Source organism: Chelonoidis abingdonii, chromosome 13 (assembly GCF_003597395.2).
Source record: "Chelonoidis abingdonii isolate Lonesome George chromosome 13, CheloAbing_2.0, whole genome shotgun sequence".
NCBI lineage: Eukaryota > Metazoa > Chordata > Testudines > Testudinidae > Chelonoidis > Chelonoidis abingdonii.
Window position 1 is genome coordinate 3,344,031 of NC_133781.1, and position 25,513 is coordinate 3,369,543.

The 25,513-nt window shown below is 47.7% G+C and overlaps 1 protein-coding gene across 5 annotated transcripts in view; it reads left to right on the forward strand.

The window, feature by feature from the left end:
- The window catches only part of LOC116824976 (uncharacterized), a 42,398-nt gene extending 17,688 nt beyond the window's left edge, over positions 1–24,710 (forward strand). For 2 of the 5 annotated variants that reach the window (XM_075071957.1, XM_075071956.1), the window contains exons 3-4: positions 6,057–6,131; positions 14,565–24,710. In XM_075071957.1, coding sequence (XP_074928058.1) covers positions 6,057–6,131; positions 14,565–16,837 — 2,348 coding nt within the window. In that variant the 3' untranslated portion in view covers positions 16,838–24,710. The remainder of the gene's footprint in view (positions 1–6,056; positions 6,132–14,564) is intronic. The other 3 variants (XM_075071959.1, XM_075071958.1, XM_075071960.1) reach the window with 3 other exon arrangements.
- The last annotated feature ends 803 nt before the right edge of the window (positions 24,711–25,513 follow it).

Consider the following 25,513-nt stretch of genomic DNA (forward strand, 5'->3'; position numbering starts at 1 on the left):
CTGCCAAAACCTGAATTGGTTGGGGTTTTCAGAATTGTGTGCCAAATTGCTGCTTCTCTGTTGATTGTTAGAAAGAACAATATAAAATTCTGCTTAAAAAAAATCCAAAACTTGAACCACCGTCAGCTGTGACCAAAACTGAGCCAAATCCCAAGATTTTCGCAGGTTTCTGATACTCTGCTGGGCTTCCTTGATCTCATATTCGTCTCATAACTTGGGTTAATTTAGGTTAGAACATAGGACAGCCATACGGGTCAAACCAAAGGTCACTCCAGCTCAGTAATCCTGCTACCACACTGGCTAATGCGGAAAATTGCCCCAAAGGGAGGCAATCTAACAGGTATGATCAAGTGATCGTCTCCCTGTTCATCTGCCACCCCTGACAAAGCAGAGGCTAGGGCACCATGTCCTTACCCATCTGGCTAATAGCCATTAATGGATTCTAACCTCACGCATTGTACTGTTTCTGTAGAGACTTGGCGTCCATGGGGTCCCTCACAAGGACTGAGATGGGGGCAATTTGCCCCGGGCCCCACAGTGGCCCCCACAAGAATATAGTATTGCAATTTTTTTTATGGAAGGGGCCCCCGAAATTGCTTTGCCCCAGGCCCCCTGAATCCTCTGGGCAGCCCTATCCAGGTCCGGTTCTGTTCAATATCTTCATCAAAGATTTAGATAATGGCATGGAGAGTACACTTATAAAGTTTGTGGATGATTCCAAGCTGGGAGGGGTTGCAAGTGCTTTGGAGGATAGGATTAAATTTCAAAATGATCCGGACTAACGGAAGAAATAGTCTGAAGTAAATAGGATGAAATTCAACAAGGACAAATGCAAAGTACTCCATTTAGGAAGGCACAATCAGTTGCACATATACAAAATGGTAAATGACTGCCTAGGAAGGAGTACTGTGGAAAGAGATCAGGGGATAATAGTGGACCATAAGCTAAATATGAGTCAACAGTGTAACACTGTTGGGGGAAAAATGCAAACTTTATTCTGGAATGTATTATCAGGAGTACTGTAAGCAAGAATCTAGTCCACGCTGGTTAGGCCTAAACTGAAGTATTGTGTCCAGTTCTGGGTGCCACATTTCAGGAAAGATGTGGACAAATTGGAGAAAGTCCAGAGAAGAGGAACAAAAATGATGAAAGGTCTAGAAAACATGACCTATGAGGGAAGATTGAAAAAATTGGGTTTGTTTAATCTGGAAAAGAGAAGATTGAGTGGGGACACAACAGTTTTCAGGTACATAAAAGATTGTTACAAGGAGGAGGGGGAAAAAATTTTCTTAACCAGTGAGGATAGAACAAGAAGCAATGGGCTTAAATTGCAGCAAGAAAGGTTTAGGCTGGATATTAGGGAAAACTTCCTAACTGTCAGAGTGGTTAAGCACTGGACTAAATTGCCTAGGGAGGATGTGGAATCTCCATCATTGGAGATTTTTAAGAGCAGGTTAGACAAACACCTGTCAGGAATGGTCTAGATAATACTTGGTCCTGCCATTAGTGCAGGGAACTGGACTAGATGACCTCTCGAGGTCTCTTGCAGTCCTATGATTCTCTGCTGGAACAGGGCATAGTGAAATGAACAAGTTGCTCGTACCAGTTCATGTGTTTTTATTCTTTATTTCATCTTTATATTTAAAAAAAAAACTAAACAAAAAGCACTCCATTTCCATTTTCTTTTTATATTTTTATTAAACCACTTTTCCATTAATTTTGTAATTTTAAAAACTTTTCTATTTTTCTTCATTTAAACTCTTGCCTCTCTCTCTCTCTGCCTCTCTACACACACCGCTACCCTGATATAATGCAGTCATGGAGAGCCAAAAATCCCTACTGCGTTATAAGTGAAACGCCATTATATCAGGGTAGGAGCGGCAGGGCTCCAGTGGTGATTTAAAGGGCCCGGGGCTCCCCGCAGCAGCTAGAGCCCTAGACCCTTTGAAGTGCTGCCTGATCCCCGCTGCTGCAGCCACGGGGTAGTGGCAGCAGGGCTCCAGTGGTGATTTAAAGGGCCCGGGGCTCCCCGCAGCAGCTAGAGCCCTAGACCCTTTGAAGTGCTGCCTGATCCCCGCTGCTGCAGCCACGGGGTAGTGGCAGCAGGGCTCCAGTGGTGATTTAAAGGGCCCGGGGCTCCCCGCAGCAGCTAGAGCCCTAGACCCTTTGAAGTGCTGCCTGATCCCCGCTGCTGCAGCCACGGGGTAGTGGCAGCAGGGCTCCAGTGGTGATTAAAAGGGCCCTGGGCTCCCCACAGCAGCCAGAGCCCTAGACCTTTTAAAGTGCCGCTGGAGCCCTGCTGCTACTGTGCTATATGCGAACCCATGTTATATCGGGTTGCTTTATAGCGGGGTAGCAGTGTGTGTGTGTGTGTGTGTGTGTGTGTGTGTATATATGCGTGTATATATATGTATATATATAAAATTTTCTGCTTATTTATATTTTTTAAAAATCATTTGCTTTTTCCTAAATCCCCAGGCCACTTTGTATTTTTTTCAGTTATTTATTTTACATCTCTGCCTAGCTGTATTATTTTTTTTATATATTTTAAATCACGGCCTATATGGATTGAATATTGGTCATTGTTTGTGGTTTGGTTTGGTTTTCTGTTCTTTTCTGGAGAATCTGAGCCAAAGTTTTGTCCACCCAGCTGCTGTTTGCATTCCAGAATTGCTTGAGGCCAATTTCCATCTCCTAGATGTTCAAGGACCAACACCTTAAGCCCCAATTCTGCAAACAGTCAGGCCGATACTGTTTTTGTACTGATAGAGCTATGTTGTTATCATTAATAATCCTCCTCATCATCATGTTTATTGTGGTAGGGCCTAAGGACCAGCCAAGAATGGGGCCCTATTGTGCAAGGTGTGATTCAAACAAAGAGGTTGATAGTCCATGCCATGAAGAGTGAACATTTGAAATAGACCAGACAGACCCAAGGTGAGGGAAGGGGTAGAACACACTGGCAAAGTGAGCAATGGGATGGGAGCAAATGACACGGTAGTGCCATGCAGTATTTTTTGTTCCGGGAGGTGGGTGGGGAGGTGGTTAATTAGGAGAGGATCAGCTAGATGGAAAGAAAAGGGAAGGGAGAGGGGACATGGAAGGGAAGGGGTAGGGAAGAGAGGGGACGGGGCAGGTGTGGAGTGAAGCAGGTGAAGAGACAGTGAGGAGGGGGTGGGGGGGGGAGTGTTTGGAACAGGCTCTCAGCACAGGGCAGAGGAAGTCCAGTCAAAGCTGCAGTCAGTTCCCTGAATGTCCAAAGGTCACTGCTGTGACTGGAGTCTTTGGCTGGCTTCTCTCTGCAGTTTTCCCTAAAGGCCACATGGCAGGGGGGAGGAGAGGCACCACCTGGGTACCATGGCGCCCAGAGTTTGTCCGTGTGTGTAGGGGCCCCTCTGCACAGTTCTGGGTCCAGAGGGTGCTGAGCCCCATTTTATCCCCTTCCCCAATTGTAGCCCAGCTTTGGCTGCTTCACTCCAAGGCGGTATTTATTTACTGATATAATTATAGTACTCGTTACGCAGTTATGTGGCTATAAAGGTGCCTTATACCTGGATAGCTTATTCTCCTTCCTGTATGTGAATAAACTGTACCAGTAATATGCACCTTTAGCCCCATAATACTGTGTCCACACTAAGGGGTGTTGTATTGCTTTAACCACACTGGTAAAGATACAGTGGTACAACTTTCTAGTATAGACAAGACCTTACACTGACTTGCTCCGCCAGAAGTCATCTGCTCGAGTAGGAACTTTTGGGGGAGGGTCTCCTGTCTGTGTTATGCAGGAGGTCAGATGAGATGTTCAGAATGGATCAGTGCTGTAGCTAATCCTCCTCCCTGCAAGGCGGTGGCTAGGTCAACCCAGTTGCATCTATACTGAGGATTAGGTTGACCTAGCGATGTTGCATAGGGCACAACATTTTTCCCAGCCTTGAGCAATCTTGATCTAATTTTGTAGGTGTAGGTCAGACCTATGTACTTAATGTTTCTTAACGTGTGTAATGAGTAGAGTTAAACATGTGCACAAGTGTGGGCAGGACGAAGGCACTCTCCTCTAGAAGGCCCAATGGATTAGAGGATGCCTGTGCACAGGAATGACAGACCCCCTCGCACTGGTCCGTGGGCGCAGAGGAATTGATGGGCTATCTGTCCATTGATTCCCTCTCTTGAGCAGGCGATGGGCGTAGCCTTGGCTCCATCACCTGGCTGCTCGCTGAGCCAGCATGGGGTGGAGTAGTAATTGATTGCCGCTCTAGGCTACCTGTAAATTACTCCCCCCTCCAGGAGCAAACGGGGGAGGAATTGTGACTCAGAAGGGTGTGTCCGAGGCGCAGTCCCAGGGCTGGCAAGACACTCTGGTCAGGGCTGGGCCTAAAATTACAATCTTGCCTGCCAAAGCCAGGAAACAAGGCCATTACTCAAGGTCTGCAATTTTCTAAGGAGGCTAAGGCCAGATTTTTAAATGGGTTTAGGCATCTAAATACCTTTTAAAATCTGTCCCCAATGGCCTGCCTCCAGCGAGAGGGAGACTTGCTGGTGCTCAGCTGAGTGTCAGCTCCCTGATGCCCCCCCGCACCTGTTAGCCACCCAAACAATCTCCTCCGGGCTGTGTTAGCCCATACTTTTCCTGGCAGGGTAACAATCAGTGTACCCCCGTCCCCAAATCCCTGTGATGCATCCCCTTGTAGTGTCCAGCTCCTTGTCCCCTCACAGAAATCCTAGGTCGACTGTCCCCAAAAGACCAGCTTGAATGATTCAACTCAGGAGCAGTTCCTTGATAATACTGTGTACTGAGATATATTTATAATGAAAACATCAGTACATTTTTTTTTTTAATCAAAGACCAAGATTCAAGAGATAGTGAGTCAGTATAACAGAAACAGAAGGGTTACATATAAAACAAAATCTATAGGCACTTTCTAGAGACTAAACTTAAGAGGCTAACCTCCTGTCTAGGGCAGTCTTATCTCACCCAAAGCCTTCTGCAGGGTTTCCAACCAAGTCCCATTGGCACCCTGTTTTTATGAATGTAAATGTGCTGCCCATTAACTTTCTAGGTGCAGGATTAAGGAGTGTGTCTTCTTGCATTCCTCTTATGTTCCCCAAAATTCACTGCCTGCCCCATAGACAGGACAACCCCCTGGAGTTCATTTTCTGGTCCTGTGTCTCCTGTTGACTTTGTTTGTAAATGGCGCTTCCATTGTGATGGCTTGCCATGCTTAATTTACGCGTGAATGAGCGATACAGGCATGAATGTACGTCCTGGGTCTGGCAGAAACCTGTTTGTTGACCCAGCCTTGATACAGGTTCTAGGAATATATTTTCTTTACACATCCATAAGTCTATACATAGAGTTTGTATGCACATTTCACAATGATATTAATGACCAGAGTGATTATGGCTTTCATTTGTGATCCTACATAACGTCCTTCAGTGAACCAGAATGTGTGTATCAGGATATTAGAATAATAGATCTATAGGGCTAGAAGGGACCGCAAGGGTCATCTAGTCTAACCTGCTGCCAAGATGCATGATATTCTTGTAACCTCCTTGATCTGTTGGCATTGAAGGACTCTTAGGCTCATGGGGCCATATCCCAGTGGTACTGAATGGGGTTTGGGCTTCCGATTGTGAGGTTGCTTGGAAAATCCCAGGCGGGTGCAGGTGGTTCAGTTTGGTCCTTTGTAGAGCAGTGGTTTTGATTTGCCAACTTCTGTGCACTGGCTTGAAAGTTGATTTTTGCTGAGGAATGTTGGATATGTGTTCATAGAGCATAAGGCCAGAAGCAGCCATTAGACCATCCAGTCTCCCTTCCTGCATGACACAGGCCATTCGGTTTTGCCCAGTTACCCTAGCCTTGAGCCCAATGACTATCGTGAAACCAAAGCATTTGGGTCCTTGGGAGACTACACCGTTGCGCCCCAGGCAGACACCGGGAGAGACTGAGGTGTTTTGTTGATATTGGGGCTAGAGGGGAGAGGGTGGCTGCTTTCCAGATGGCACCCGTGCATACCCTGCCACACATCTAACTCATGTCCAATCCATGTTTCGCCTAGCGGAGGAGATTGCGATCAGCTGGCCCCGGATAACCGCATTCGCCGAGTCACACAGGAGGAGAGGCTTGGTCTCTGGTAAGTCGCTGTGTGTGAGGCAGTCAGAAATTGAAGTGCTTTGCTCTCCTGGACTCTGCCCCACCCCTCTGGCTGAGGCCCTTGCTACTTGGGGGCGGGGGGTGCGGCAGGTGAAATTTCCCACTCCGCAGAGGGCCAGCAGCACAAGGAATGGTGGTGGGGAAGCGGGGAATGGATGGACTGCAGGAGCTCAGATCACAGCTCACCAGGACACCTTTCTGTTGCACTAGTCTCACTCCAAGACCCTGATCCTGCAAATGGGTGAACAGGAGCGCAGGCAAAAGGATCCAGCAGCATGGATCTGAGGAAGCATGTGTCAAAAATGCAAACTGCAAAGAACAAGGAAAGGCAGAAGAAAAGTGTTTTTAAATAAATCTTTAACCATACACAGACTAATATGCAAAGGTTGCTAGACAATTATTTTTCCTTTGCAATTGCCCTGTAATTGTCTGTAAATGTAGGGCTGGGATTCACCAGCAGGCTCTGGTTGCTTTGGGCTATTCTGGTGACACAAATCAGCCAGAAACAAAGGTTAGCTGGCTGGTTACGCACTGAGCAGAAGCCAGGAAGTTACTGATGAATCCATCCAGATGTGACCTCAGCAGATGCAACCCCAACAGCATTCATGGTACACTAGAATGGGGCCCTAGTCTGAAAAGTGACCACCTTCCTCAACAGCTCTGCTCCTTGTGTGCATCAGCCAGAGCTGCTGACTTCACATAAATAAGTTCTTACTGCTGTTTACTCCTGCATGGACCTCACTACAGGACTGAGACCTTGTACGGTGCTATTGTTCTTTATTCCTGCTAGCCCTGAGCCAGCCTAGCTCTAGCTCACCCATGATCAACAGCCTTGGGAATTAAATTCTGACTGCACATACTTTGTTGTTGGTGAGGTGAACAGCTTGGTTTTCAGACTGCAGGCTCACTTTGCCTAGCTAAGCGTTAGGAAAAAATACATATGACTAGCATGGTCTAATGGTTAGAGCACACAGAAGAATTAAATGTAATCTGTGCTCTGCCACCACTGACCTTTTGGGTGACTTCGAGCAAATCTTTCCCCCCTCTATCCCCTCTCTCCCTTTGTCTTGTGCATTGCCTCGGTGAGCTCGGTGGGCCAAGTCTCTTACAATGTATATGTGCAGCACTGGGCACCATGGGGCCTTGAACTCATTTTTAATAACTTTAGCTCAACAGATTTCATCTGAGAAATCAGACACCATAAACATGAGCCTTCTTGGGGCTGTTTTCGTGGATCACTTTAATGATGTTGTGCTAAGTACTCGAAAGTCAGAAATTGCCTGTGTGAAGGTTGATCATGCATCCGTCTCTCTGTCTCCTTTGTGCAAACACACTGCAATCCGGTCTTTAACCACCCGGTCACTTGCTATTTCCCATCAAATACAGTGAAACTCACCATTTTTCTGACATTCTTAGATACTTTGGGGTGAGTCGGGTATTCTATTTTGTATTTCCTTTTTAATAGATGAGATTTTCACATATGTGCTAGACAGAGCAAGTTGTTCTGCAGCTTCACCTGTTTGTGAAATCAGTGTTTTTCAGCGACTGGTCCGTGGACAAGCGCCAGTCCCTGAGGTCTCCCTGACACAGTTTAGGAAGGCAGCAAGCCAGTCCCTGGTATCAGCGAGGTTGAGAAACACTCTGCAAAATAAAGTGTTTTTCTTTTGAGATAAGTACATTTCCATTCAGCTAACACATTCTGCTCTGAAATTCTCTCTTGCAATTTTTAATTCACTGAAACACTGTGTCTTCTTTGTGCAAAGGTGAACAAAGCTGGAATAGCTCTGAAAATAAGCTAGCATAGTAATGTGTCTTCACGTGCCACATAGTCTGCAGTTTCTAATAGGCCTGAACAAACTCCCTCACTGGAAAATATGTCTGCAAATGATGTCTTAGCTCTGCCAGCACCCCAGCTGGTGCACATCGCTGGAGCTCTGCTGAAGCCAAACTTTAATTTGAAGTCAGTGGCGCTTTGCCAATTTACACCAGCTGAGGATCTGGCTGAAGGTTGTTTTGCAAGCTGTCATCTCCCCTTTGTTGCAGATAGGTTCTGATTTGCTGTTTTGCAAGCATTCACATCCCTTTCCTTGGCTCTTTGCCTTTCTATATTGTCGCTACAATGAAATGCATTAACCTATCTGCCCAGACTTCCTGCTCCTGAGGCAATTCCATGTTCCTTGTCCATCTGAGTCTAGTGTGATTATAGAATTCTTCTTATAACTCTATTTCTACCTTTGCGCTGACTTTGTTAACCCTTTTGGCTATGCCTATACTAGATGCGCTTTACCAGTTTAGGAATATGGATGTACTATATTTGCAAAGTGCTCCTAATGTGGACCCAGTAATCCTGGCTAAGAGATGTGCTGTCCACCCCTCGTGAGTGAAAACAAGTTTTTGCTTGTGTAACTGTGTCCACACAATGTACTTCTTCCAGCACAACCCTGCTGGTCAGGGATCACACCTCTTCATGCCCCTAACCGTCACAGCAGTGCCCTCAGAAGTCTGTAGTATAGACATAGCCTTTGTTAAGATGCACTGGGAAGACACTGTGGGACTTCGTTTACAGGATCTCACCCATGGCAGGGCTACACACTTTTCTCCTTTTATGGCTCCAGCTAGCTTTCTGAGGCCTGCACATATCTGGACTTTTACTATTGCTTTGTGGCTTAGGCTACAAACTGTCAAACTGTTAAAAACTATTCATATGCCATTATTGCCTAGACATCCCATCCAATATCAGAGCTGCTTTGTGCTGGTCACTGCAGAGACACCGTTTCTATCCTAAAGGTCTTACGGTCTCAGTGAAGAAGACCTACAAAAGGGATATTGTTATAGGTGGGGAGCTGAGGGCAAGAGAGATGAAGGGCCTTGCCCAGGGGCAGTGAGCAAGTCTGTGACACGGCTGGCACTTGAATCTAGATCCCCTGAAGGATGGGCTATGATTACAATGCCAGCCTTCCTGTTGCCCCTTCTTTCTCTACTCCTGTTACCTGCTCTACACATGCTGGGCTTGGGCAGGGCGGAATTCCCCTGGGTTAGGCTGTTGCTGGAGGTGAGCCTCATGCTCTGTCGCTTCACAGTCCTGCCTCTTGCACTCCATCCGCACTGCCCCCATCAGCTGGGTTTGTGAGTACTCTGTGACGGGCTCAGTTTGTGCTCTCACCACACGGTAACCATGGTAGCTGCAGCCTGTCATTATTGTCAGATGCCTCAGCTGGCACCTGACTCTTTTTCTGTAACCAGTTCATCCTGCCGCTTTGTTACAGTGCAGATGGGCCACCCTGGCAGAGCCCATGGGGCTGTGCCAGCTGCTGCTCCTTTCCCTCTCAGAGCCCTATGCATCCCTGGGTGGAGAGCCATCCCCAAGCGTAAGCACCACTCGAGGGTGGCATGACTATGATGTGCTCTTTCTCTGCATGGGGGTGGATTTCACCCCATAAGGATAAAATCCAGAAGCCACAGGCCTCAAACGGGACACGGCTCTGCTAGTTCTTCTTTGAAATTGAGCTTAGTTTATCATGACAGTGATGTTGTCGTCATGTGGGTCCCAGGATATTGGAGAGACAAGGTGGGGGAGGTGATATATTTTACTGGGCCGACTTCTGTTGGGGAGAAAGACAAGCTGTTGGATTACACAGAGGTTTTCTTCAGGTCTGTGAAAACTCAAAAGCTTGTCTCTTTCACTAACAGAAGTTAATCCAGTACAAGCTATTACATCGCCCACCTTGTCTCTCTATTAGGATAAGACATGCCTGAATCTGCTGCGAGATCAGAGCCTGTTAGTGGTACATTTAAATTAGCTTCTGGGCTGCTGGTTCTGCATGCCTGGTGGAAAATAGGAACACAATCTGTTTTACCAACTGCGAAGAGGGCTGCATTGTCAGATGCTGTATACACACCCATTGCAATCAGAGTTGTAACTGCAGTACAAGTAGCATACTTGCACTAGCTTTAACCTAGCTAGCATGGCTAAAAATAGCAGTAAAGCCAGGTCAGCACAGACCCCATTGTGGATTAGCAACGCCAGTACTTTGCTTGTAAAGCCCATGCTGCTGTGTCTTCACTGTTATTTTTAGCCATGCAGGTTAGATTAAAGCCAAAGATTAAAGTATGTCTGCTTGAGCTACTGTCACACCTCTGGCTGCCGTGGAGACATTCCATAGTGAGAGACACCTACAATCTAAACCGACAAAGGTTGGGAGGGGAAAGAGAGGTGCAGTGACTCAGCACCAGGTCACAGAGCTAGGACTAGAACCCAGGAGAGCCCTTCCTGCCTGTCCTGTGCCTTTTGCACCACATCGTGCTGCCTTTCAAGAACTGAGGGTTTCTGTTGTCAACAGTGAGAGGCTCAATCCTGCTCTCATTAACATGGGGAGGTTTTTGCCATTGACTTTGGTGAGTGAGATTAAGCGCTACAGCTGTTTCTCTGAAAACACTTAGCCTTGTGCTTTATTTCTGTGGTGGGGTTACTCAAGTGCTTAAAGTTAAGCAAGTGCATACATATTTGCAAGATCAGGGTCTGTATTTGTGTGCTAGAATACTACCCTCTATCACCTGGTTTAAGTTTACGAAGGACACAAAGGTATTTCTGTGTGTAGCAGGATTCTTCCTTTATGCTTAACATGCCTGTGTTTGTAGAGCCTCTGGAGCTGGGGTTCTCACCCTGGTTCGGCTGGGGTGTGTTTAACTATGGAAAAGAGGACAGTCACTTCATAGGAAAGGTTGCAACCATAGTCCCATTACTAAGGGTGATTTTTGATCCCTCTCCTAAATCAAAATTCCTTATGTTTCCACACGATTCGAATTAATTCTCCTTGGCACTCAGTGCATTCCTGAAATATTTCATAAGTACTTTCTGACAGGAAGAGAACGAAAAATGGCTCCTTTAGAATATTTTGGAAAGGGGCTAAGGTTTGTTAGTGCCCAGTAAAATCACACAGCTCCACCAGAGCTGTCCAGAAAATGGCGGGGGAGATTTCAGCAAATTGGAAGTTGTTCCTCATCCCATTCCATTCCACAATAGTTTCATATTTCATTTTCACTATTTCCTGTGGAATTTCCTACTTACAATACAAGCTGGTTGCAAACTTAACAATAGAGGGAGTCTCGCCTCAGTAAAATAAGCCTTATTTTAGTCCCACTTTCCAACTTCACCAGGACTAAAACAATCCTTCTAGAATTTCATTCAAATGATTTTATGCCCAAGTAGAAAAATCTCTGGACAATCTGAGACAAAAATGGTAAATCATTGGGGCAATCTGATTCAGAAAATGAAGTGATCTCAGCCCTTAAATCAAGGGTAGAAAAATGTTAATCTCATCATATATAATTGGGCCAGACATAGCAATCACTGGGTGAAATCCTCCAGCCTGTATTACGAGAGTTTAGACTAGATGATCACAACGGTCCCTTCTGGTGTTAAGCCCTGTGAATCCAAAATCACTGGGCATAAAAACTCCAGATGTGCTTTAATCAGTGCTTTTGGTGAGGAGTGGGGCTGCTAGCTAGTTTGGGTGGCAGGAATTTGGGGACGGGGAGGAATTTAGATTATGATACACTTATATTACTCACCTTTCTCCATGAGCGATCCCAGTGAAATTGTTATTGGATTCAGTAATTGGGTGGAATTATATAGGAGATTAGACTAGATGATTTAATGGGCCCTTCTGGCCTTAACATCTATGAATCTATGCACAAGCAAACTATATAATATGACTAAATGTAAGTGTATACATCTAGGAACAAAGAATGCAGGCCATGCTTACAGGATGGGGGACTCATTCTGGGAAGCAGTGACCTTGAAAAGGAGTTGGGGATCATGGTGGGTAATCAGCTGAACATGCGTTCCAAGGGCGAAGCGGTGGCCAAAAGGGCTAATGCATCCTTGGATGCATAAACAGGGGAATCTCGAGTAGGAGTAGAGAGGTTATTTTACCTCTGTATTTGGCACTGGTGCAAACTCTGCTGGAATATTGTGTGCAGTTCTGGTGCCCACAATTCAAGAAGGAAGTTGATAAATTGGAGAGGGTTCAGAGAGGAGCCACAAGAATGATCAAAAGATTAGAAAACCTTCCTGATAGTGATAGACTCAAGGAGCTCAATCTGTTTAGCTTAAGAAAGAGAAGGTTAAAGGGTGACTTGATCAGACTACAAGTACCTACATGGGGCACGTATTTAATAACAGGCTCTTCAGTGTAGCAGAGAAAGGTCTAACATGATCCAATGGATGGGAGATGAAGCTAGGCAGATTCAAACTGGAAATAAGGCATACATTTTTAAGTCAGAGTAATTAGCCATTGGAACAATAGACCAAGGATTGCAGTGGATTCTCCATCACTGACAACTGTTGAATCAAGATTGGGTGTTTTTCTAAAAGATCTGCTCTAGGAAGTTGTGACGATGTGGTTCTGGCGGGACCCAACTGAGAGTGCCAAATCAGGACCAATTGCTCAAACAGGGCAGTCACAGCCCCAGGCTGGGGTTTTTATCACCTCTAGGCAACCAGACCAGCGACACAATGGATTCAGTTTACCCACGGCTAACCCGCAAGTCCACAGCAATTTCCTTAGGAATCCAGGGTCTCCCGTATCACCCATCACCGTCCTGGGGCATGACGTTATGAACCAACATCGAGTAAAGAAAAGTTCTCTCGGTCCCAAAGACAAGCCCCACCAGTGGTCATATGTTGTATAGAGATTTTGAATGAAGGATGATACCCAGAGTTTGGCATGTCAGTCTTAGTCATCAGGGGGCAACACACCGAGTTATGGGGATGCTGGTATTTGTTGTTGGTTAGCATATAGTACTTACGTCCTGTAATGTCGAATGCAGGTGTCCGGTGGGTGGGTCACAGATATAGTAGGGGCAGTGAGGGTACATCGCTCATCTAATGGGTTGCAACAATCATGATTAGAGCAGTAGGTGGCGTAATGGGCAGGGTGACCCTCACGGGTGGAATCCAGATCGTGTGGGTCAGGATCAGGGGATGTAGTTTAGTCGGGGATTTAAGGTTTTCCCCTCCCCGCCGGGGGGTGCGTGGAGCGCACATCGGCTCACTTCTATCTGGCGGTGGCGGTATGTGTTCGGTGTAGAGGTTTCCTGGACAAGCGGATAGTGTCCGAGACATCAACGTCTCGGTGCGTCGTGCATCAGCGACGGCCCACCCACAGGCGTACGTTCGTTACAGGGGTCCAGGCGCTAGCGCCCCACCTCAGGGCGTCCGGGTAGACTCGTAGCCCTTTGCCGCAGGTGTCAGTCAGGGGGCATTTTTTAGTTACCGGGCTCGGGTATACACATCGATCTTACCCAATCATGCTGGTGCCAATCCTTGAGTTTAAAATCTAAGGTTTATTCATAAAGCGAAAAGATAGAGATGAGGCTAGACTTGGTTCATGGATCAAATATATACGTAATGGCAATGTTCTGGTTCGCTTGTAGCAGTGATGGAATGAACTGCGGTTTAAATCAAGTTCTGGGAGTACATTCCATGCTGGGAATGGTCATCAGTCCTTTGTGTCGAGCTTAGCTCTGTAGCAAGTCCCTCCAGGGGTAAGAACGAGGACTGAGACCACATGGAATTGGGCCCTCCACGTTATAGTTTTTCCGTGTAACAAACTCCTTTTCCTACTGTGGAGTTACAGCAAATGGAGTCTGCGTCACATGGCCAGATTTCTGCACCCTTTGTGAGTATCAGGGCATAATGTCTTCTCTCGATGGGTTCATTGTGTAGTGATGTTCCTAATGGGCCATAAGCGCTATAGCTGGCTGACCACCAACTTGTCGGGGCGGTGTTACCCAGAACTGCAGCACCAATTTTAAATAGGACGTACAAGCCAGTATTCCTCTTCAACTACAAAAATGATACAGACATACAGACAGCATAATCATAACCAGTAACCCATAACCTGGTCTTAGACACCTTATATGACCCCCTTTACATAGGATTTGGTGCCACTATAGAACCTTGGTTGCAACCCATGTTCTATATGGTTCCAGTTTATATCGATAACATCACAGAAGTATCTCGGGGAAGTTCTCTGGCCTGTGTTCTACAGGAGATTAACCTAGATGATCACAATGGTCCATTCTGGCCTTGGAATCTATGACTCTCTGATTTAATGGGCCATACTGGTCTTGACTATGAAGCTGTTAATGGACTGTTTGCAGCATACTCAGTATGCTGTGAGAATCTGGCCCCTGTTTCTCAAAAGGGTTTCTCATTACATGTCGTGAGTGGGTGGCTAGGTGAGGGGAAGCAGTGGGTGGGAGCTGGGGGATGGGGAGGGGGAGGGAGGCTGCCAGGGAGGGGAGGGGGCGATGGGAGCAATCTGGCAGAGCTGGCTCCTGATTTTTTCCATTGTGTTGATGGGTATTTGAATATGTGACAGACCCTCTCTAATTCCCTTCTCCAAAGTTTCCTTTCCTAGACCCAGGGAGTTACTGGATTCTCTCGTTGTTCCAGCAGATGATGGGATGGTGAGTGAGAATGAGGAGGAGGATGCTCAGCAGGGAGGCCTTGAGAAGGTGGATGCTCAGGGGACGATGCCGGGCAAGTCCAAGGGAAGCGCTCCCCAAAGTGCTGATGTGGGGAAAGCCAGCGAGGGCCCGCAGAAAGTGGAAGGACAGCCGAAGAAGCCCTCAGGCAAGAGGCAGGGCAAATCCGCTCACCGTGGTTTCAAGAAGTTCCACCAGCGGAGCCTGCTGGGGCACAGCCGGTGCCATGACTGCGGCAAGAGCCTGGGCTTCGGCTCGGGCTTCAACAAGCGCCCACGTCTGCGCACCGCCGAGAAGCCCTACAAGTGCAACGAGTGTGGCAAGTGCTTCCGGCTCAGTTCCACTCTCATCACCCACCAGCGCCGCCACGCCAGCGAGAAGCCCTACAAGTGTGCCGACTGCGGCAAGAGCTTCAGTGTGGGCTCAGCCTTCATCCAGCACCAGCGGGTCCACAGTGGCGGCGTCAAGCCCTGCCAGTGCAATGTCTGCGGCAAGAGCTTCAGTGCCAGCACCAGCCTGGTCAAGCACCAGAAGCTGCACCTGGAAGAGAAGCCTTACAAGTGCGACGAGTGCGGCAAGGGCTTTAACTGGAACTCGCACCTGGAACGCCACCGACGCATCCACACCGGTGAGAAACCCTACACCTGCCCTGAATGTGGGAAGAGCTTCAGCTGGAGCTCCCACCTGGACCGCCACCGCCGCACCCACCTGGGCGGGGAGAAGGCCTGCAAGTGCACTGACTGCGGTCGTTGCGTTGGCCCTAATGGCACCAAGCCCCAGCGCGGAGCAGGAGGAGCCACCGCCGCCGCCACCACCGAGAAGCCCTACCAGTGCCCCGAATGTGGCAAGGGCTTCAACAAGAGTGCCACATTGGCCAAGCACCGGCGTTCCCACACAGGTGACAAGCCCTACAAGTGCGAGGAGTGTGGCAAGAGCTTCGGGCTGAGCACCTCCCTGCTGCAGCACCAGCGGAGCCACGCAGTCGGCAAGCCCTACCAGTGCGGCGACTGCGGCAAGAGCTTTGCCTGGAGTTCCCACCTGGACCGGCACCGGCGCATCCACATGGGGGAGAAGCCCTACCGCTGCGGGGACTGCGGCAAGAGCTTCTCGCAGAGCTCCCACCTGGAGCGGCACCAGCGGGTGCACCTGGGTTCGGAGCAGCCCTGCCAGTGCACTGACTGCGGGAAGAGCTTCCTGGCCAGCGCCAAGCGGCGCCGCATGCTGAGCGGGGAGCGTCCCTGCAAGTGCACTGACTGTGGGAAGAGCTTCCTGTGGGGCTCCCGTGCCAGGCCTTCCCCTGTGGCAGAGAGGACCCACAAATGCACGGAGTGCGGGAAGAGCTTCACCTACCGGGCAGAGAACGTCAAGCACCAGGGCACGCAGACGGGCGAGAAGCCCTACACCTGCCCTGAGTGTGGCAAGAGCTTTGGGCAGAACTCGGCCCTGGTGAAGCACCGGCGCATGCACACCGGCGAAAAGCCCTACAAGTGCGAGGACTGCGGGAAGAGCTTCAGTGTCCGCTCCAACCTCATCAAGCACCAGCGCACCCACCTGGGCGAGAAGCCCTACAAGTGCCCTGACTGCGGCAAGGGCTTCATCCAGAAGTCGGACCTGACCAAGCACCGGCGCATGCACACTGGGGAGAAGCCCTACAAGTGCAATGTCTGTGGGAAGTGCTTCAGCGTCAGCTCCAACCTCATCAAGCACCAGCGCATCCACCTGGGCGAGAAGCCCTACCAGTGCTCTGAGTGCGGCAAGAGCTTCATCCAGCGCTCAGAGCTCACCATCCACCAGCGCGTGCACACTGGCGAGAAACCCTACAAATGCCCCGAGTGTGGGAAGTGCTTCAGCCGCAGCTCCCACCTCAACCGGCACCAGCGCACCCACACCGGCGACAAGCCCTCACTGCTCTCCGCCACCAAGAACTCCGCTGCTGCTGCCGCCAGCAACCCCCTGCAGGCCTCCTCTGCCTTCTCCTCTGCCTCCTTCTCCTCCCCGCTGGGCACCTCCTCCGCCCCCCTCCCCGCCCTGCCCTCTTTCCCTTCCTCCCCCTCACCCATCTCCATCCCCGCCCTCTCCAACAACCCGCTGGATCTGCCCTGGGCCCTGTCCTTCCCTTCCCGTGCCTTCCCCCACCCTTCCTTCCCCTCGTCTGCTCCATCCGGGGCCTCGGCCTCATCACTGATAAACTAACCACCCCCGCAGCCTCTCTGTTCCCCCTCACTCCCCCTAATTCTTGCCTGCATCCCTCTTCACCTCCTCCATATCTCCCCCCTTTGCCCTCCCTTTTGCCACTCCTCTCTCTCTCTCTGCTCCCAGGGCTGTGCAGTTGGCTTCCTACTCTCCTGCTCTTTCCTCCTTCCCCATTCCTTGTCCTCCTCCAAAATTCACACCATCCACTCCTTCTTCCCCTCTCCTTCCCCTGCACACATCTGGCTCCTCCCACTTCCCCTCCCTTCTCAGTGCCTCCAGCTTCCATGCTGGTGACCCATCCAACAAGACTGCAACTTGCTTCCTGTCCCCAATGTCCTCATCTGACTTGCAGCACTGGATCAGTTTCCTTGACTCTCTCGACCTGCTCCTCGCCATGCCCAGTTCTCTTCCTGGCCCATCTTGGGCTCTGAGTTCTTATTCCCCAGTAATCAAGTTACCTCTTTCCATACAGCCCTCTTCCCGCATACTGCCTGCCCAGCTTGATGTTCCTCCCATGATCTCCCGTCTGTGCCTTCCTTGATGTTCTCAGCCCCTTCCTCATCTCACTACAAATTCACACCGAGAAGTGTGAGATTCATTATTTACAATCCATTAGCCACGGAATCCCTCGCACCTCCATCCTTTCTTGTCTATATCACCACGCCCTGGTTTATGCTTCTATTCCAACTCCCTTGCTGTAAGGGGTCTCTGGAGAATATCCTATGATGGTGCATATTTCCTCCACTGAAGGTTAATACTCATTCTGTTCTACCATTTTCCTTGCCTAACTCTGCCCATCACCTATCCCTCGATCTAGGTACCATCCAGTGCCTGCTTCTCTCTGATTATAGCCTAGAGCTAGATGAACAACAGAGAAAGTGATTTGTGAATATGTTCCTGTTCAAATGGGATAAGTTCTATTTTGCTCCCCTTTGTGGGATCATATTATTCTATGTTATTGTTATTCACAAGTAGAGCTGTTCAGTTGGGGTTTTTTGGTTGGTTTTTTTTTTAAGAAAACATTTTTTGACAAAACTTGTTCTTTTTTAAAAATGAACAGTTTTTTTTGCAAAATCATTTGGAGTTTTTTTTTCAAATTTTTCAATTTTGTTTTTTACAGAAATGTTGCAAATATTTTAGCCTTTTGTTCTTTGAGGTGAGTTTTTTTTCACATTTTCGTGTCATTTTTGGTTTCCATTTTGTTTTATTTCCATTGCCAATTTTGATTGGTGGGCTTAGTAAAATGCTGGTAATTATTCAAAATCAAAACAAATCTTTCATTGTCCAAAAATTTTCATTTCAGATTCAAACATTCCATTTGCTAAAATTATTATTTTAAAAAATGAAAACTAATCTATAAAAAAATTCTGAAAATTTAGAAAAAATGAAAATTCAATAACAATTTTTTAAACAAAGGAACATAAATACTTTTGAAATGTTCACAGTTAAAAAAGAAAAGTTTCAGCCAGTTTTATTAATTGGAGTGCCTGCAACTTATTTGTGAAAATGTTCACAAATGCAGAGCTTTTCCACAAATTTTCATATTCATATGTATCAGGGGTAACTGTGTTAGTCTGTGTCCACAAAAACAAGAAGTCCGGTGGCACCTTAAAGACTAACAGATTTATTTGGGCATTAGCTTTTATGGGATGCATCTGAAGAAGTGAGGTCTTTTACTCAGGAAGCTTATGCCCATATTCATATGTGTTTGTTCAAAAATAGGCACTGAAAAGTGTGATGATATCCCTATCTACAAAAGTTTCACTCACCCAATCAGGAAGCAGAAACAATACCAAATGATTTAGGTGACCAATGGTACAAAAGACAGTCTTGATCAATATTCCACCTGCCTTCTCCTCTCTCTCTCCATCCAGAACTTTGCTAAGTATTTCAGACAAGGGAAAGAAATCAATGCCATCTGGTAGGAGTCATCTGCCCCTTGACTCCCTGTCCCCCACCCATGCTGCCCCAACTCTCTTCTGAACCCCAGTTCCGTTTGCTCGTCCTTTGAGCTGTCCCCATCTCCGTTCAGCTCTTGATTTCCCTTTCTCTAGTTCTCTTCTGGACTGGTCTATACTAAACAGTTAGATCAAACCAGCTACATTGCTCAAGAGTATGAAAAATCCACACCCTGGAGCAACGTAGTTAAGCTGACCTAATCCCCAGTGTAGACAGCACTAGGTTAATGGAAGAATTCTTCCACTGGCTTAGCTACCATCTCTCAGGGAGGTGGATTGCCTACACCGATGGGAGAACCCCTCCTGTCTGCAAGGTAGTATCTACACTGAACTGCTGTAGCTGCACTGCTGTAGCATTTCATGTGTAGAGAATCCCTCTGTATTCCTTCCATCAGCCTTCCAGCGTTCACTCCAGCACAGCAGGATCCCAGCTCCCTGACTGTCCCTCCCACTCCGTCCTAACCCTGTTTTCTCTGCCTCTGTTGGCAATTCCACTGTCCTCCTGACTGCCCAGAGTCACCCCCTCAGAATTATTGAGGACTCCAATCTCTCCATTCCCTTCTACCCCATCCTGGCTGTCCGCAGCTCCCAACAGTTCTTCCTCTTACAGCATCCCCCTTTCTTTCCCACTGCTCCCTGGCCCATGCTTTGGCCATGTCTCAACGTGACCACTGCACCCTGCTGCCCTCCAGCCTCCTTGCTTCCCACTTCACATCCCTTCAGTCCATGCTGGCCATCTTCCTTGCTCTCTGCTCCAGCTATACCACCCGCCTCCCAGATTCCCATCCCTGCTTCTTCCTGCAGCAGTATGGTACCTCTTGCATCTGATCCTGCAGTCTGTCCCATCTCAGCATTGATTTCTTTGGGACTCAAGCATGTATTTGAGTGCTTTGCTGAGCTGGGTCCCTAATTCTCCCCTCCAAGGCTGCATGAGGCTGCTCCAGCCTGCATCCCGGATCTTATCTCCTCCTGTGCCCCACCCCCTCGCTCCATCTTCCTGCCTACTTCGCCCTGCCTAATCATGCCCAGTGTGGCCTTCAGCAGTTGGGCCAGAGCCTGAGTTAGTGCAAATCTGCATCACTGGGGCAAACACCAGGTTATGCTAGCTGAGAGGCCATATCCCATCTTCTCCATTGTGTCCCTTATGGGAAGGTGTAATAAGGAGGGAACGGGGGGGGGGGGCATATCCAGGCATTGGATAAAAGTTAAACAAGAAAGTAGGAAAGGGTTAAAGCCCCAATCCTGAAACACATAAGCACATGCTTAATTGATACAGTCCCACTGAAATCAGCAGGGCGACTCACAGTGCATAAGGCTAAGCATGAGCAGCGGTGTTTGCAGGCTGAGGGCCTAAATGAATAAACCCAATAATTGTAATAATTCAAGAAAAGTGCAAAGAGTTAAAAGACATTTCTGGAAAACCAGTGGAAAAGGAGAGGGTTAAACACAACTGTGCAAAATGCTAAAGAGTTAAAAGAAAATCAAAAAAGAAGAAAACAAAAAAGAGTTAAAGGAAAAAAACCTAAAAAATAGCAAATAAGAAAGGTTCAAGATTTTAAAAAGAAAATAGGGAAGAGTTGAAAAACATAGAACTGTAAATGGTTAAAACTAAGAGAAATTAGGAAAGGATTAAATGTTAAAGAAAGGAATTGCAAGGGGTTAAAAATTAAAAGTAAATGAAAGGTTTAAAATAGAAATAAAAACCAGAATTGGACAGTATTAAAAATAAAATTTGAAATATTTAAGAGTATAAGAAAATAGATTTTAAAAAATGGAAGAAAAAACAGGAAACTGTAAAAGGTTAAAAAGTTATATGAAAATAGGAAAGCCTTGGTTGGATTTAGTGTGTGGGTGCTGGTGGCCCGTGAGGTACAGGAGATCAGACTAGATCATCCGGTCATCCCTTGTAGCCTTAAACTCTGATTACATACAACAAGAAGAGGAAAGTTAAAGAAAATGTGTATTAAAAGAAATAGAAACAAGGCAACGGTTAAAGATAAAAACAGAGAAAGGGATAAAAATAATTTTTAAAACTAATAGAGAATATTTTAGGCAATGGTTCAAATCATATAAAAACAACCGAAACAAAACAATAGACATTGTGGAAAGGAGGAAACAATAAATGAGAAGAATCAGGCACGCAGCTGATGATCCGAAAGGCATCCAGGCATAGGTGTCCAGTGAAACTTATGGCAACTGCAGATGCTGATATAGCCTGAACCCTGCAAATGCTCATCCCTGATATGGGGAAACCCCTGTGTGGAGTCACTGAGCTCAGCCACCCTGCAGGCATGCAGGTTGTAACATGAGGCCCCTAGATGAGATGTCAGCAGCTGGAACCCTGGACCTCTGGATCTCAAAGCATGAGCTGAAAGCTGTGCTGCTTGAGCTAAAAGAATTGGCTTTGATAGCTCAACAGAAGGCTGCAGCAGCTCATACATCTCTATGTGATCCACCACTAAAGAGGGACAGAAAACCACACTGAGTAAGCATGTGTGTGTCCCTGATCTCTTTGTGGGAAGGTGCCCTGGGATTAGTGCAAAGGGGCTGCCTGCTGCTCTAGCGCAGAGGTTGGAGTAGCAGCTCCAAGGGACCTGAGCAACAGCCAGGGGCGGAGGTGAATGGAGTCTGGATATCCGGGCAGAGACTGTAAACTTTACTCACCTGGGTCACCTGGTTAAGCTGGCTGGGACCATGTGTAAACAGAGTCTTTGTGTCTGTGTGTGTGTGTTTGCAGGATTAGGGTGTGACTGCCAACTGCCTTTCTCCATGTGGTGGCGCTATTTACACCTGTGCAAATGTGAGTGTTAAATATTGGGAATGACTCCGCTGGAGTCCTGGGGGCAGGTTCCCCTCTTGGTCACCCTGGTATAAATCAGGAGTAACCCCACTGGAGTTACACTGATGTAAAACTAATGCAACAGAGCTGAGGTTCAAGCCCAGTAACTCCCATGGGACTACTCATGTAATTGTTGCTGGCAGAATAAGCCCCTGGGGGACCCGATACACAGGCAGATGCTCTCATGCAGATCTTTACTGGCATTCATAGTCACCGTGGGAGTAATAAAGTTTTAGGGCCAGATCCTCAGCTGCTGGAACCTCTCAGAGCTGCATTGACTTAACTGGAGCTATGCCAATTAAACCAGCTGAGAAACTGGCTAAGGTAACTGTCTGCAGACTCATAGAAGTTCTGGAGGAAGAGACCTGGATACCAAGCTCAATTTCAGGGCATGTTGGGTCAGATCTGGAGTGATCCTGAGCGCGTGCAATGATACCACCACGATGGGCATTAGAAAAAACCCTGCAGATACACTGGTGCTTGGCAGTTTCCCCTGGATTTGGCCCAGCATTCTGTCATGATGCTGAGAATGGATGCTATGTGGGGAACACCTCCCTATGCTGGTGGAGTAGGGTCCTGCCCTCTCTTCAGATCCCTGCAAAGTGCAGCTGTGCTAGTCCACTGCCCACAAAGGTTGACTTATTTACTTGTTAATAACAAACACTGCCCTGGTCTGTGATGCTCCAGTGACTAGTCATCCAGGGAGGTACTGGGCCCAAGACCTGCCAGAGGTCCAAGGACCAGTTTGTTCCTGGACCTCTGGCAAGCTCTGGGCTTGGGGCCAAATTTCCCCCTTTCTCTGCTTCATGTGTCTGAGCTGCTGTGTTCTCTTTGTCTCTTAGGTTGTAAGCTCCTTAAAGCAGGGACCGTATCTTTTTCTGTGTTCTGTGGGGCAGGAGCACATGCTAGCTGCTCAGTGTAGAACAAACAGACAAGTGGTAGTGGTGGAGGGGAAATTGATGGCCTATCAGAGATTCCATGCCAGAGAAAGAACCATTATAAATGTCCGGGTGTGGCTGGAGCTCAGGTCTTGCGACACGTCGGAGGACTCGCTTTGGAGAGACACCCTTATAAGTGACCTGACTGAAGGAGAACGCTTGGGTGAGAGCTCATTCCTTGTTATGCACCAGAGACTCTGCACTGGAGAGAGACCCTACAGATGCCCTAGTGAGGGCTGGCTGCAGTGCATATCAGAGGCATGAGTACACAGCTGTCTGTCCCTGGATTCAGGGGGCATCAGCAGGTGACCCCAAGATGATTAGTGATCTTCTGACTCCACCCAGCCTAGCAGATTCCAGGTGGGTGAGGGAGAGAGAACCATCCTCCTGTAGCTTCCAATCCCTGGCTGAAGATTCCCTCCCCATGCCCTGTGGTCCACACTACTTCCACTGCTGGGCGCAGCAGAAGAGGAACGGAGAACCCCAGTCTTCTGGATACATCTCCCTCATCTTTGAGCCTGGGAACAGGGATGTTGGGCACATCACGCCTTCCCAAGAGGACCTGAGACCCAGTGGCCTTCTGTCTCTTAGCACATCTGTTGCCTGGATCTGTTTCTGGGGTGGCGGTGAGGAGGTGGATGTGTCCTCATAACCACTTCCAAATTCTTCTAGGACACCTGATGGGTCTCCCCCTGGTGTTCTCCACTGAGCTAAAAGGTAGCCCCTGGTTCCAATGAGAGAAACGGATGGGGACCAAGGTTGAAGGGAGCTGAGTGGGGGATGGAGAGGGGAGGGTTGAGTGTTTGAGGATGGGGGAGATGAGAGCCAGAGTGGGAGGGAGCTGTGGGGTGGGTAGAAATGGGATTGAATGTTTGGTGATGCGGGAATGGGAACTAGAGAGGAAGGGAATGCTGGTTGTGGAGGATCAAATGTTGAGAGGTTATAGGATGAGGAGGAAGGGGCAGGATTGGACAAATGCTGTCCTATATCATTCTCCCTCTCTGCCCCCAACCCTGCCTCCCTCCACTTCCCCATGCACAGTTTCTTCACTTCTGTCCCATCTCCTGCTCAGACTTGACTTGGGGGGTTTCCCTGTAGCAGTGACTCAGACAAGATAAAGGGAGAGACTCTTAAATCAGCAGTTCATGGGACCTGCTGGACCCAGCCTGTCCAGCAGGGGTAATATGGGGAGTCAGAGGAGAAAAGATGTGGAGGACGGAAGAGATAGGTGTGAGTAACACTCATGAGCGTGGGATGAGAGATTCTGTTAATGGAAAAATCCTTATTGCAGCATGTGATTAACCTGTGGAACCTGCAGCTGCAGGAAATTACTGAGGCACACAGCTCCACAAAGGCCTCTCCTAGCTCCAGAGTGCAGGCTGGGACTCTGCATTGTAATAACTGCATGACAGAGAGCTCAGTGCCTCCTCCCAGGTGGACCTGCCTTGGACCAGCACCAGGTAAAAGGACAATCTCCCTGAAGGACAGACACACAAATGTATCTGGTCCTGATCCTACTCCAGGCGGTGGTCCCACCTCTTCCAAGTGAAGGTCTTTGTATTATTCAAGAAAGAAGCTGGGGAGATGACCCCCTTGGTCAGGCCTGAATCCTTCCTGACCCACATCACCAAAGCCAAAGGGAGAAGACAACCTTGACATTCAGCTGGGCATCTTCCACACCATCTGCCACAGAGTGCTGGGTGGGGATGACAGAGCCTGACTCTCTGTCGCACTCATCCCCAGAGGGGATAAAAGCCTTACCTAGGATCAGAGATGCTGGAACCTGCCCCTTGCCTGTGAGAGTGGCTGCCAGCCGACAAGAGGTTAATGCTAAAATATTAGATGGTAATTACTTAACTACAATTTAACTGAGATTTATATATTTTCTAGTATCTGCTTGTTTGCTTTTGTAACTGGCGCCAACTGTCTCTCTCTTCGATTTGCCTGTACTTTCTGATCGGCTTTGAAATGTTTTACTGCTTGTGAACAGCAACGTGCCCATTTGTTTTTCTGAAATGCAATGTACTGGATTGAAATTTTTGTGCATTGAGTTATCATGATGGCTCTGTTTTTATTTTACTTTACTTCATTCTCTTTCTTTCAATGAATAGTAATAAATTAGAATTTAGTTATCCCAACAGCATAGCATCTCAAGTCCTTTCGTGGGAAAAACCAGGAGAAACTGGCCTTTACCAAAGTGACAGAGAGCTTTCCGAAAAGTCACTTGAAGATAATCATTCCATTTGAATTAAGGAAAAGAGAAGTTAATGACTGAGATTGAGGAGCCCAACGTTCAATAGGTTTTAGGCACTGAAATCCCAGCCAAAACAGAAAAATCAGAGTACTGCCAGCTGGATGTGGTCAGAAACCATCAGTCAGGCCTCAAAAAAATCATGTTTTTGCAAAATACTTTTATTCCTATGAATTGTTGTGTTACGGTGGTGCCTAGGAGCTGTAGTCATGGGGCTGGACTCCATTGTGCCAGGTACTGCACATATTTATTGCTATTTACTGAGTATATTATGGTAGCTTGTAGGAGCTCCAGTCATGGACCAGGACCTCATTGTGTTAGGCACTGTACAAAATCTTGGGTTCTTTCTCATTATATCCTGGTTTCTGAGGCTTGTAGGTGCCCTGGGTTCGCATGTCAAGCTTTTCTCTGCACCATGAGGGCTAGAAACTTGGCAGGGTGAGGGGAATGAAAGCTGAGATTCTCACATAATCATGTGATTCCAGCAGCTGCTTTGTGGCCCATGTTCTGTGGGACATGTCACTACATGATCCCTTCTGATCTCAGAATGTAAGAGTCACTAGTATCTGAGCACCACACAAATAGTTCTGGATTTATGCTCACAGCACTCCTGGAAGGCAGGGAATCATTGTCTTCATTCTGCTTAAACCCAGAGAAATTAAGGTCAAGATTTTTCAAAGTGATCTAGCG